Source organism: Streptopelia decaocto, assembly GCF_964273445.1.
Source record: "Streptopelia decaocto genome assembly, chromosome: 9".
Taxonomy (NCBI): Eukaryota; Metazoa; Chordata; class Aves; order Columbiformes; family Columbidae; genus Streptopelia; species Streptopelia decaocto.
The window spans coordinates 17,638,253-17,651,082 of record NC_138664.1 but is presented as its reverse complement, the minus strand read 5'-3'; the positions used below and the strand labels follow the sequence as shown (position 1 = coordinate 17,651,082).

Sequence of the window (12,830 nt, the reverse complement as noted above, 5' to 3'; positions counted from 1 at the left end):
GGTGTTTGCTTGCCTGTTTCTTTCCCTCCCCAAAGCCAGGAATTTAATCTTTGGGTTTGTTTTCCACAATATGAAGTCTGCAATAATTAGGCTGAAAGATCTGTTTCCTCTTCTCGGGTGAGCTGGACAGCCATGCTCAGAACAGCACACTGTGTAACCCGCGCACCATGTGCATCTCCTGAGCATTTCATTTGCTAGGACAGGGCTCCGCTCTCAGATGTGTCATGCCACCAGCAGCAATGCTGTTCAAAGAGTCACCATTATTATTTCACCACTTACAAACCAAACCGAAGGGAACAGAGAAGCCATCAGGGTAAAATATGCCTTTAAACTTATTTAAGCTAAATCATGCGACAAATTTAACAACCAACTGCTGTTCATCTGTCGCAAGATGTACACTGAGATCAAGTCAGAAAGCAGACACAGTGAAACAGTGAAAGTTTTGTGCAACGCTGACATAATTATGTGCAAGTTTTTGTAGGCCTAGTTACAAAAATCCCTAGAGCAGAGTTGGCTTTTTCTCTTCCCCTTGTCCATTCTTTTAAGCTGCCTTATCATGCCGCCCCTGCCCCTTTTCCTCCTCGCTATTCCACATACGTATGGGCAGTAATTGTCAGACAGGAATGCCTGGGAAACACCAACCGAGATGGTTTTTATGCTGCTCAGGCGAGGGGAAATGTCCCTAAGACTCATGGCACAGAGTACCCAGAGTTGGAGAGAAACGAGAACAGACTTGGTGCAACAGAATATGTGATGAGAGGCTGATGTGCTTAGGGAAGAACATACGTATGTCCTACAAATCATTGCTAGATGTAACAAAATGACATCAAGCCCTTTCATCTTGTAGAATGACAGTAACGTTTTCATCCAAACTAACAGCTTTAAAAGGTCACCGAGTTTTTATGCAGATCTTACAGCACCCTGAAAAACTTCAGCAGTACCACCTGCCTTTTGTGAAAGTTTTTCTGTTCTAACAGAAAAACAGGCACGCAGAAACACTGCTGTGCTTCAACAGGCCAGGGTCCTGCACAGCCAAAACCAGAACTTAAAAGCTGCAGAATAATTATACACTACTATGAAACAAGGTAGTAAAACAGAACTCAGCTCGAAAGCTGCATGTGAACTGTGCACACTGCAGGATAATTTTGAAGTTGCCGAGATAACACAGGATTTTTTTATTTTCCTGAATAGAGGTATCTTCAATTTAAGGAACATATAGGCAATCATAATAAACAGCTGAAATTTATGGGAAGTCATTACTTCAGACACCTTTTCAACACTAAATTCCTCATAAAAGAGCTCTGAAGTATATGGCATCCTTGCTCTACAACAAATTTGATGAAATAACCTTTGGAATCATTCCACAATGTTGGTTGTGTTCCTGGTGCGTGGGTTTATACTTGTATACAACTATGTTAATGAAAGATGAAAGAATCTTTGGATTTGTTAAAAAGCATAAGTATAGATGTAGATCTTTAAAGGAACGTGATTATACGGACGATGCACTCTTTAAAATAAACTCAGATCTAAGCGCCTATCCACAAAAGGCACAGTTTCTCTGACAGTCAACCATCCCCTCCCTCTGCCCCACCACTTCAGGCTTGGCGAGCACAAGCCAAACTGACTGGTTTTGCTACTAACATGCTGCTGGCTCCAGATTTCTTTCACATGTACGTCCACCCACCTTCTCCTCCCAGTCTCACAAGCAGCACACGAAGCAGAACTAGAATTGTAGCATCATTAGCTTCTAAGAGGTACAATTAAGCACTGAACAAATTCAAATTTCCTCCCTGGATCACGTAGGATCGGGGATTTACTGAGCAGCTGACTTTATTCTTCATGTGATTTAATGAGTTCTCTTACCAGTTAATTATAGACATGTTCCCAACTAACTGGGAATGAAAAGGGGAGTGGGAGAACCCCAACAAACAGCACTTGTTCTTTTAAAAGCTCTCAGTGAACCCACAGTGCTGAAAATTTGCTTGAGAAACTTTAATGAACTGGTTTCTCACTTAGTCAAGAATTACAGTGAGGACTGTAACAGGGAAACTGGTCAAGGACATTATGGATGATGTTCATTTGCCTATAATGTTTTGGTTGCTGTTTGCAACTACTGGTATTAAACTTCCTTGATTCTCATAAGCCAAGTGAAACATCTGGCAGTGTGAAGAACAGAATAAATAGACTTGTGTTATTCAGGTTACTCATTGAGCAGATGTGTTCACAGCATCTTTTCAGCACTGCTGGAGAGGTAACAGATAACAAATCATCTTTACTACCTGAGAACATGGAGCAACTTACCTTCATCACAATATTTCCTAACACGTTTCAGTGCTCCTTTGAAAGAGGTTCAGGGGCCAGGACAGGGAGACCTTGGAGAGGAATGATACTTGGATTTACTCGGGTAACCTTCTTTTTCCCTTTTTATTGTCTTCTTTGTCAGTATGGGCACAAAATGCATATTATTATGCACTAGATTTTTTCTCATAGCCCTTATTTCATGTCCTGCTGCAGACTACAGTATTTTGTGAGAATCAAGGAAGTTTCAGCCAGTGTGTTTGCATGTAGGCCTGCAGTTGCTGTGCCTTTTTTAACCTGACTACCTCCCTTTCTTACTGCAGCCCAGCTTGGGTTCTGCCAACACCATGCACCTGGCCCTCAGCTACCAGTCATGATCGTGAGTCTTCTGCCCTTTGGAGCACCCGTTCAAAGGTACAACTACTACTACTTTAGTATTTGAGACATCTGTCACTGCTACATGTAGCATGTGGTAAAACGGCAGGGAAACACAGAACTGTCAAAGTGAAGATCCTTTTCAAAACGTATTTGTGTGTGTATAGGAAAGCTGCACAGAGTGCATCCTGCAGATTCAGCAAATTTTAGAGTAGGACACCAGCAACATCAGGTTGCAAATGAATATCACTCTTACTCCACAAAACTTACCTGAAGTTTGGCATTATTTTCCAAACAACGTAAAATAAAGACTCTGGACTAAATGCAGTTTGGCTTCCTTGCCATAAAGCACAGAGTGTCTTTCTGAATTCTTCCACCAACGAACTGAAAAGAAAGTAAAAGCTGTTGATTAATGTGGGTTTGTATTACAACCTTAGAGGTTTACTAGCTCGATGGTACACTTATCAGACATTACTTTGGTTCAGATTGTAATGATTGGGCAAATAGCCCTTCCAATACTTCAAACACTTCATGGCCAAAATCCTACCCACAATGCCACAGAGAGGCACAGGTGAGGAAAAGTACATTTCAGATGTTCAGGACCCATCAGGAAATCTATCCACCTTGTGCCATTTCACTGTGGACTCTGCTAACATCATCCCTTCAATGCTTCCTTAAGCAAGCTACAGATTGTGAATCACTCTGATTTTTGTTATGTTCACTTGCAGACACATCTCCATGACTGTACTTTAATTAAGCAACGTAACGTCTGGAGTTCATATAACTAGCACTTCCTAACCTTAAACTCAGTTACACTTCAGTGCTTTCTGATGTACCTGATTGCCTCCCCATGCAGCACCAGGCCTATATAAGTGAACTGCAAGCAATACAAGTTTATTTTTTGTACAGCCAAATATTTTTCTGTGACTCAGTCCCCCCATCAATCATTTTTCTATGATTCTGCAATAGTGAAAGTGTAAAGTGGCTCTACTAGCCAAGTATTTGCTGTTTTCCATAAAGTTCAGTGTGAGCAAGGAACAGGCAGCTTACACGTTGTTGTCCCCCTGGCTCCTGGTGTGGTAAGTTCGCCTGCCTGCTGTCTTCCCGTTCCTCAGCTCCACAGCCGGCAACTCCTTGAAGTAACAGCAAAACTGCTGAATGTTGCTACAGAAAAAGGAAAAATGAATTAAATCCTTAAAGGTTTGAGAACAAAGAGATTATTAAGTATTCTGGAGCCTGTTCTTTGAAAGCACAAACAACTTCATGCAGCAATAGAGGATGGCAATTATGACCAGTTCAGGATACATGAAATACTGTAGTGAATCATTATCTTCTGCAAATGACTGAGCAGATCTGTAAATATCATCATCCCATCTACCTAGAATAATTACATTTTGGCTGTGCTTTGACTAAGAGACACCACGACAGACGGAGGCATCAGAAGGGTTCCCTAACAGGGCAGGCTGTGCTGACAGGGCGGGCTGCCTCTGCGCGCTGCACCGCAGGCGTCCCTGCGCTGCCAAACACAGCCCCGCGGCAGCTGCACGGCCCCGTTCCTGACCGCCAGGCACGCTGCTGTGCAGCGGTGACCTGCCTAATGCTGCAGCACCCCGGCCCTCTCACAGCGGTACCTGAGCGACTGAAGGATCGCGTTCATGAAACACGTATTCCCCAGGTTCCGGAGGCCCGTGGCACAGAGGGCAGTGGTGCTTCCCTGGAAACGAGAACGGTTCGGTTAAGGAAAGACTTATCGTTGCTCCTCTGCTTTCTCCGCACAAAGCTGTTACTCTTATATCAGCATAAATTTCAACAATAATAAAACACGCTGTTTGAAAAGCGCAGTTTCAAAGCCAAAGCAACCACCTCACCAGTTCAAACTGCCCTGAAGTTCCATCTTGACACGAAACCTGTTTCTTACTCATTCCTGTCAACAGAAAACTATACTACTGCATGGGAATAATGGAAGATCGGCGAGAAGGATAACTGTGAATATGCTCAAGCGACTGCAGCTGGGGTGTAGAAAAACAAATATATCCCACTAACTGTTGTTTAGCCTTGTGGGCTTCACAAGTAGAACCTCTGTGTTTAGATAACATAATCCTGTGAAAGTCTTAAAGGCACCTTATCAAGCATCCTTGAAATTCCTTCAGGCAAAGACCAAAGCAGTGTGGTAAACTGCGCCTGCGTGAATCCCTAATACACAGGTGAAATGAGCAGGCTCGTGATGTTCAACAAGGGCTCAGTTCTACAGTGTCTGCATCTCTGCTTGTGTGACCCCTGCCCGGGAGCTTAAGTGCTTTTCTGGAGATCCCCGGTTAGCGAGGCAACAAAAATACATTTACTCTTTGCACTGCAACTGTAGTTTGTGGTTGTTCCTGCGACCTGCCTGCATCGCCTCACACAACTACATCTTTTCCTGTGTAAGCACATCTAGAACAGGACAACACAGAGTTAATCACAGGTTTGTATTGCAAAATATATGTGTTTACATCGTTAAATATTCACACTCTAATAGTGTCCAGTGAGACCTGGACAGCAATTTCCCTGAAGTGCCTTTGAAGAATGAAAATACCAACCCTTATCCACCTAGTCCCATGTCTAATATGCACAGCGTGGCAGCCTGCAGGTTGTTTTTAAGTCACCGGCACTAGCCTGCTGTCGTGCTGGGGTTCTGTGGTGGCCAGGAGGGGTTTTGAAAGAGAGACAACAGCATTTATTGCGGAAAGAAACAGTCAAGTTGGACTGTGCAAAGAAAAAGCGACGTGTTGAATGAAGTGAAAGGAAAATCTACACCATTTATTGAATTTTAACACATTAGAGCACTGTTACCCGCAGATAAGCTTGTTTTTTGCTGAATAATCTTCAGAGTAGGCTGGGAGGAGAGGGAAGAGAAATGTGGATAGTGTTGCATTCATGATTTCTAGAATCCACAACACTTGGACATTGTCTAAAAAGTATCATGTTGAAAGTTCATCAAGTTTTTGGGCATTCTTCATTGTTCTAACAGAACTAAAAAGCTAGACTATCTTTCAGTAGCAGTATCTCGAACATATTGCTTGACACAAAGACCGCATGCAAATCTATGTTACCAAATACATTATCCAAAGTGTTCCAGTAAAACTTTTTTCTCCCCGAATCTACCAGAAACATCACCTCTAGTGAAGAACTAATGACAGCAGGACATTTAAATATATGCTGTTTAAAAAAAAAGTTATTATTTACATAAGCAACTGATCAATTCGGTAAGAATCCTTTAACAAGAGACCTGTTTTCCAATACAGGAGGAAAACTTTAAAGTACAAATGCCACAGTGTCCTTAGCATATTGTTTTCTCACTCTTGCCCAGGGTGAGACAGCAGGGTATCTATGCAAACAGCAGTGCCCTGTCTTTTCTAGAAAAGGATCGAATATGCCAATAATAAAAAGAACATCTGTTGCCACGGGCAATATTCAGGTATTAACAAAACTTAGAAAACAGCGCAGACTAAGAAGAATAAAAGCAACATGAAGTTCATGCTTTCTAATTCTGTCTTCTCCATATCTAAATGTTGCCTAACATTCTCCTTCTGGTTCTTGCTGGCTTTGAGTTTCCCAGATAATGATGCTGTGTGTTCCCATAGGAAAAAAAACACAACAAACACCACTATTTCTCCCAGGCTTTCTCAACCACCCCATGATCGGGACAGTACAGGAAGCACACACAACACACTCAGCAGACCCTAAATTGACTGTAGGTAATGCATTTTTGAAGTAAATCAACCCATATAGGTTTAGTAAAACAGCAACTGCTTTGCTCCCACCCCACTCTCATACTTGCATTCATCCTCCTCTCACGGGCACCTTTTCTTTGCAATTGCCCCTGTAGCTGAAGGCAGCGATGGCTCCAGCCCCTTGGACTCCCTGCTGTCCCGCAGGAGGAACAGCTCTGCTCTGCCACCGAAAATGAAGCAGGGTCTCCCCTCTCCCGCCATAAAATCTGGGAGTAATTATGAAGCTCGCAAGTCCCTCAACCCAAACTGTGGAAAACAGAGACATTGTTTGGGGCGTTCTTTGTTTGGAAGAAACTATGTAGCCCTTCAGCTATCTAGAAAGGGTTGGATCATCCTCTCCTGGGTGCTGCCCTGCAGATGTGAAGTTAAAATAGCAGGAAGATGAGACATGAGAGTGAGAAAAGCTTTCAGAAAAGTCCACAGTTCTTCCAAAAGCAAGTTTTACTAAGCTTTTTTAAAAACTTATTTTTTTTATTTTCCCTAACAATTAGTCTCTTATCCCCCTAGAAAAAAAAAAAATACAGAGCACCTGCTTTCTCTGCCTTGTACAGTGTAAAACCAGAAAAAGTCAAAAAACCCTACATGTGTGGTCAGGAAATGAGAAAGACATAGTGCACCAAGCACAACTCGGGTAACTGATCGTAAGTATTTCAACTCTGGGCCAACTACGAGCCTCAAGAGGTTTAGAAAAACCCTTTAAACTCACCGTACCGGATACATCTTACTTACATTTACTTTTAATAACTTGTTGTTCAAAGATGAGTTTTCCAATAGTTTTCTTTTCCTATGTCTGTCTGATGTAAAGGCTGAACTGTTGGAAAGTAATTAAGAGAGGTTACTTACCATGAAAACCCAAATGGTGTGCAATGGACAACAGATAACCCTCCTAATGTTGGACACAGTGATTGCGTCTGCCATCAGTTGTCATTAAGACAGCCAAGAGCTTCCTGATAGCAACATCTGCTTTTCATTGTCTTAAACAGACGACACCTCCCTCAGAGTACAGATGCACATCCCATTTCCAATGCCAACGTCCAAGTCAACTGCATTAAGCTATGCATGCTACAGTAAGCACCCTGAAGAGCGGCCTTATTAGCATGCTACTTTTTACCTAAAATATTGATTATTTATTTTCCTTTATCAAAGGAATATGTAATACAGAATTTTCCATAAAACACTTCTGAAAGAAGAATTATCTAAGCCTTTAGAAATACAACTTCAAAAAATGAGGACTAAGTAAAATTACCATGAACCAAAAATATCTCGATGTGCTAGCACTTAGGTATTATAGCCGAGTTCTCTTAAAATATATGAGCTTATAAGGGTTATGTAACACTAAGTAACAAGAGCAATCAGTTTTTCACATCACTGGAAATTACTGGCCTCTCAAGTCTACAGTTCATGACTTCCCTCTAATCTAATTGCAAAATCATAACTTGTTCTAGACTTTAGTTTGGTTTGGTTTTGGTTTTGGTGGGGGTTTTTTGGGGTGTGTTTTTGTCTGTTTGGTTGGGTTTTGTTTGTTGTTGTTGTGTTGTTGCTGTTTTATTAATTTTCTTAAATTAAAAAACCCTCCAAACATTCAAAAACTGTCATTACACACAACGGAAGCCTCCACTGTACCATTTAGCTCCTGAAGAGTAAAATCTCCCGCACATTTCCGAAATCCAAATGTGCACTTCTCGTTATGTTTAAATATCTTTACATCTCATTATATACCTAACAAGCCCAGCAACGAGAGAATGGAAAAGTCATGAAAACGTTAATATTACTGCCAGAGAAAGTGGCACGCTTAAGTCAGGAAGGATCCAGAGACTTCCCGAAAATCACAGCAATCTCTTAACGGGAGTCTATTTGAACCCTGGGGTGTCCAACTGTATTTGGAAGCAGTGTATATGCACATATACTTCTGCTTAGTATTATATAAGATTTCCAAGCAAACTGTGAAAAGACTATTTGCTATCTAGCACTGGCCACAGCATCTGCATCACAAAGACTGCAGTATCTGCTTTTCAGTAGAACAGTGCCCGGCAGAGCAACAACATGCCTCTGCCTTACAACTCCAAGCTCATAAACCTTCTTCATCTTTCTTCTGGAAACCAAACTATGCAATTAATATGAATACTACTTTGTATTTCTCTTCAATGAAGACTACTTCATTTTCTCTTCAATTTCTCTGCTCCAGAAACTTACTTATTCTGGTTTTGACAAAACTACGATTCTGCTCTGGAAATTCTCTCCCATTTATATGGAAAAAGACAGTACTGATTGGCTATATAGAAAGAAAGCTAACTGGTATCTAAATTCCTGTTATCACCACATGCTGCTTCTGCAACATTCACTGTACGAGAAACAAAACATACAAGGTCAGCCAAATCCATTCGTTCTGCACCTTTGCTTCTCAATGATGAAAAGGATATTTAAACATACCCAGTATCACCCACACAGAAGGACCACAATACATACATTAAGTACATATACACATGTAAAACAGAAATACCACTGAAATGATGCAGTACTACACCTAAAGCAGTCTGGATGTAACCAACGTACTTACTTTTCCAAGTTCTGCAGGTGCTCTCTGACCTTCTGTACCAGGCCCAGCTTGGTATCATTGACTACAAAATCATCACAGCGGTAACTGCAAGAAAAACATTTATCAGCACGTGCAAAGGATGTCAGTGAAGTGCTCCAAAGCAGCCCTGCAAGCCCACGTGCAGGAAGGACTGAAGTGATTCAGAGACAGATTACGAGGGGACAGGGAAGGACGACACCTACATACTGAGCTCAGTTCACTCTCTCCCGAGCGAGAAAAGGTACAGATACTGCCTTACTACATGCTTTTTATTCTAGCTCAGTTCTTCATTAGAAATCAGAGCACGATGTACTGCTTGTCCCAAGGCAGTTCCAATTCCAATTCAACAGAAATTCAAACATACGGTGTAACCAAAAGCAGCATTAGTTGACAATCCATAGAAGATTTATCAGATATGACCAAGTGATATCAGGCAAACAGAATACAAAGTTTTTAGTAACGCATAGCATAAGTCAATTTATTTTAATACTGTAAAGCTATCATTAAAACCCAAGGTGCTGAAAAGACACACACATAATGTACAAGTTTCTGCTATGAAAAAAAGACCAGGGAAGATGAATTAAGCGATTGCATGGTTTGTCCAAAGACACACCAGAAGTCTGTGGAAACTCGCACCTTATGCTTTAACCACAAACGTCACCCAAACTCTCATACAGTTTTTATATATAGAGAAACTCTCATAACCTTAAGGAAGTATTTTGAGCTTTTTCAGGGGAAGTATGCAAAAGTAACTGAGCTGAAAAAGACAGACAAGTTGATCCGCCCATTGCCTCAAAGTAAAGTGAAGCCAAATCAAACTGGCCTCTCAGCAGAAGGGTTACAAAAGTCTGTAATTCTATAATGTTCTACAAAGATCTCACATTTCCCAAGAAGATGTTCATTATCATTTCAAGTTCAAACTGTGGGCTTGTAACACCTCATATAGTGCAGAAGGCAGAAGTTAGAGCATTTCTAGAGTGGGGGAGAAGCGTCTTCTAGGGAATGCTGAAAATGACCCCACACCTTATTTCAGTGTTTTCCTGAGCACATGTAAATCCACAGTGCACATGTCAGTTTGAAGAAACTAAATGAGAGAGCAGCAAAGAAAACTGTCACCAGGAGAACACTCTTGTAAGATGGCATTACTTCTGCTGCTTTGCTGTATTTTAAATCCCTTGCATTTCTTGCTCTCACAAAAAGGGGGAATAGAGGTCCCAGAGTGATGTGGACGCTCTTATCCATGTTCTTTCTTCCATTTCTGAAGGAAAGATGATGCCTGCATACAGGGATGGGGTCACAGAAAGGGGAGGGGGAGGAAGGAAGGACAAATATCCCTTAAAACCAAGAAACGCTGCAGTCAGTAAGGAAGCCCGGCCCCGCAGAATCCACCTGCACATCGGTAACAAAGGTTTCTGTGCGGCTTCCTTGAGACTCTCCCCAAGCAGAGCAGCGGCCTGAGCGCGGTGCGCAGGAGCCACAGATGGCACCTCCCCGTACTCGCGCGGGTTAGCCAAGAGCCAGCTCCAGGGCTGCATAACCCGTGTTCTGGCACGAGAAACGGGAAGGTAAGGCAAGACTGAACAGCACTTGCACCAGCCCTTCTGCGAGCGCCGCGACAACAGGGGCGCGCAGCTCCCCTCCCCGCGGCCCCGCGGGGCAGCCCAGCTCCGAGCAGGGTTTCTCAGCCCCATGCTCGCTGCCGAGTATCAAATTGCGGCCTCAAATTCTGGCAGGCAACCGAACACTTCCTGTGAAGAAAACTGACTTGCTCAGGATATGTTTAATATCAGAACTGTAGCTATTTCTCTCCGTTCCCTTTGGCACAGGACTGACTGAAGTGCGAAGGAACACCCCCACAGTCTCAGTTGCTCTGCTGGAGCAGGTCTGTGCTCAGTAGCTGGTGAAGCTGTTGACTTCAGGCACAACCAGAATCTACAGCATTCTTTGTTGCATAAACCTGCTATGTAGTTCAAAGGCAACAGTATTGTTAGTGTTAATTCAAACACTGAATTCTTGAAGAGACTACAGAGTCGAGAAAGTAAGGCCCTTGCCAGCGAAAGGGGTCTGCAAGACCAGTCTGTCCAGGAACTGTCATGATTTTTACCTCTGAGAGAGAAATTAGTACGACTCTCAAGATTTCCAGATACTGAACAGAGCAGTTATGGACACTTATGCAAGATCTAGAAATTATAAGATAGCTATTGCCAGTAATATATATATGTTTTTTTAAAGATTGCCACAGACCTAGTTAGTTTGGGAGGGGGAAGAAGCCTGTAAATGTGCTTATTTTTCAGCCATGTTTTAAGTAGTTCTGTTCAGCTTTATCGGCCACCTACAATTACCCAACAAGCGTTCCTGCCTTTGCCGCTCTCGCAGGACACCACATCCCAAGGACAACCAGGACAGTGTTAGCGAGAGAAACACCGTGCAGGTGGATATGGCACAGTCCGACCCCTCCTTAATACCGAGCGTGTCCACACCCCAGGTACACTGCCACAATTACACTGACACCCCACTTGTGTAGCTACTGACATTTATAAACGGGGAGCGAAAGCAGATGCAAGCTCAATGAAAGCCTCTAAGCCAACTTATGGCTGAAAGGTGATTTAATACTTGCTCTCGTGCCCTAAACATCACGTTAACCTTATTTTTAGTCTCATCTCACATACCAGTTACATCTTGACATAAAATTGCAAGTTAGCACTTTCCCCAAGACGGAGGAATAAAACCAAATACGTTAAATGTCAGGGGCCTTGCAAGAGCGAAAAACTAATTTTAAGATTAACTTAAAAACAAGACAAGCTGCTTCTATTTCACTTTTAATGGGCAGGGGTTTTAAACGCTTTCAACACTGAGGATTCAGCACTACTACCAGAACCAAAAGCATTACTACCCATCTGTTTTGGATAAACAAAGTCAACAGCACAGGAACTAGTTTATGCTTTAAGAGCTTAAAATTCGTCAAGCCCACACCCCTTGAAGACAAACTGCTCAGAGATTACTTCCTGTATGCGAAGCCGACACTGAAAACAGACATCCCAATTCTGAACCTCAGGATTATAAAAAAATAACAACACACCTTTTTGCATACAGCAGTTCTACAGCAATTGTATAGAACTAATTCTGTACTCTGGGGAGGGTCCCTTATATGGATTAGCAAATATTTTCCTCTCCGTACACTTCCTATTTTTAGCACCTCTACCTCCAAGGCCTGGTCTTTTCTGACGTCTTTTGCTGCTAAAATGGCAGGAGGCCAGCGCCTGTGCGCTCTGCTCTGGGGACACGTCACCCCGCGCCACCCGCCTCAGTGGGTGACACAGCTTCACGCTATGAAAGCCCCAACTGCATTTTAGGACTTACAGGACAAGAAAAACAAAGAAAGTCTGACTTTCCTTAGTTGTGCTAACGTCTTATATAAGTAAACTAAGAACTCAAGCTCTACTGTGTTGATAAAAAAAAGCTTTTTACCTTCTTTAATTTCCACTGACTGCAGAATGCAAAGGAGTAGTCCTCAGCATCCAAATATGAGATTGCTTATGTGCAAGCACAGTAAGCCTGTTTTTTAAATATAACCACTATCACAAACAGAAAGACTAACAATTTTTGGAAGTCTTTGGCACTTAGTTATTTTTACATCAGCCCAGGTGTGTGTGCGGGGAGAAGAGCAGCACGAGCTTGTCCCTTTAAGAGATAACAAGGAGGCTAATGGGTCAGAAATCTGACCTGCAAATTGCGTCTGGGATTAAACGAACACAGGAGAAATATGCAAATATGTGAACAGGGCAGCCTTTCTTCTTCTGCGCCAACCAACT

At 42.4% G+C, this 12,830-nt stretch overlaps 1 protein-coding gene across 3 annotated transcripts in view; it reads right to left on the bottom strand.

The window, feature by feature from the left end:
- Positions 1–12,830, bottom strand: part of USP3 (ubiquitin specific peptidase 3) — a 41,334-nt gene that overhangs the window by 6,231 nt on the left and 22,273 nt on the right. For all 3 annotated transcript variants that reach the window (XM_082061357.1, XM_082061359.1, XM_082061358.1), the window contains exons 4-8: positions 9,001–9,084; positions 7,173–7,254; positions 4,305–4,387; positions 3,724–3,837; positions 2,944–3,057 (exon numbers count right to left, since the gene is read on the bottom strand). In XM_082061357.1, coding sequence (XP_081917483.1) covers positions 2,944–3,057; positions 3,724–3,837; positions 4,305–4,387; positions 7,173–7,254; positions 9,001–9,084 — 477 coding nt within the window. The remainder of the gene's footprint in view (positions 1–2,943; positions 3,058–3,723; positions 3,838–4,304; positions 4,388–7,172; positions 7,255–9,000; positions 9,085–12,830) is intronic.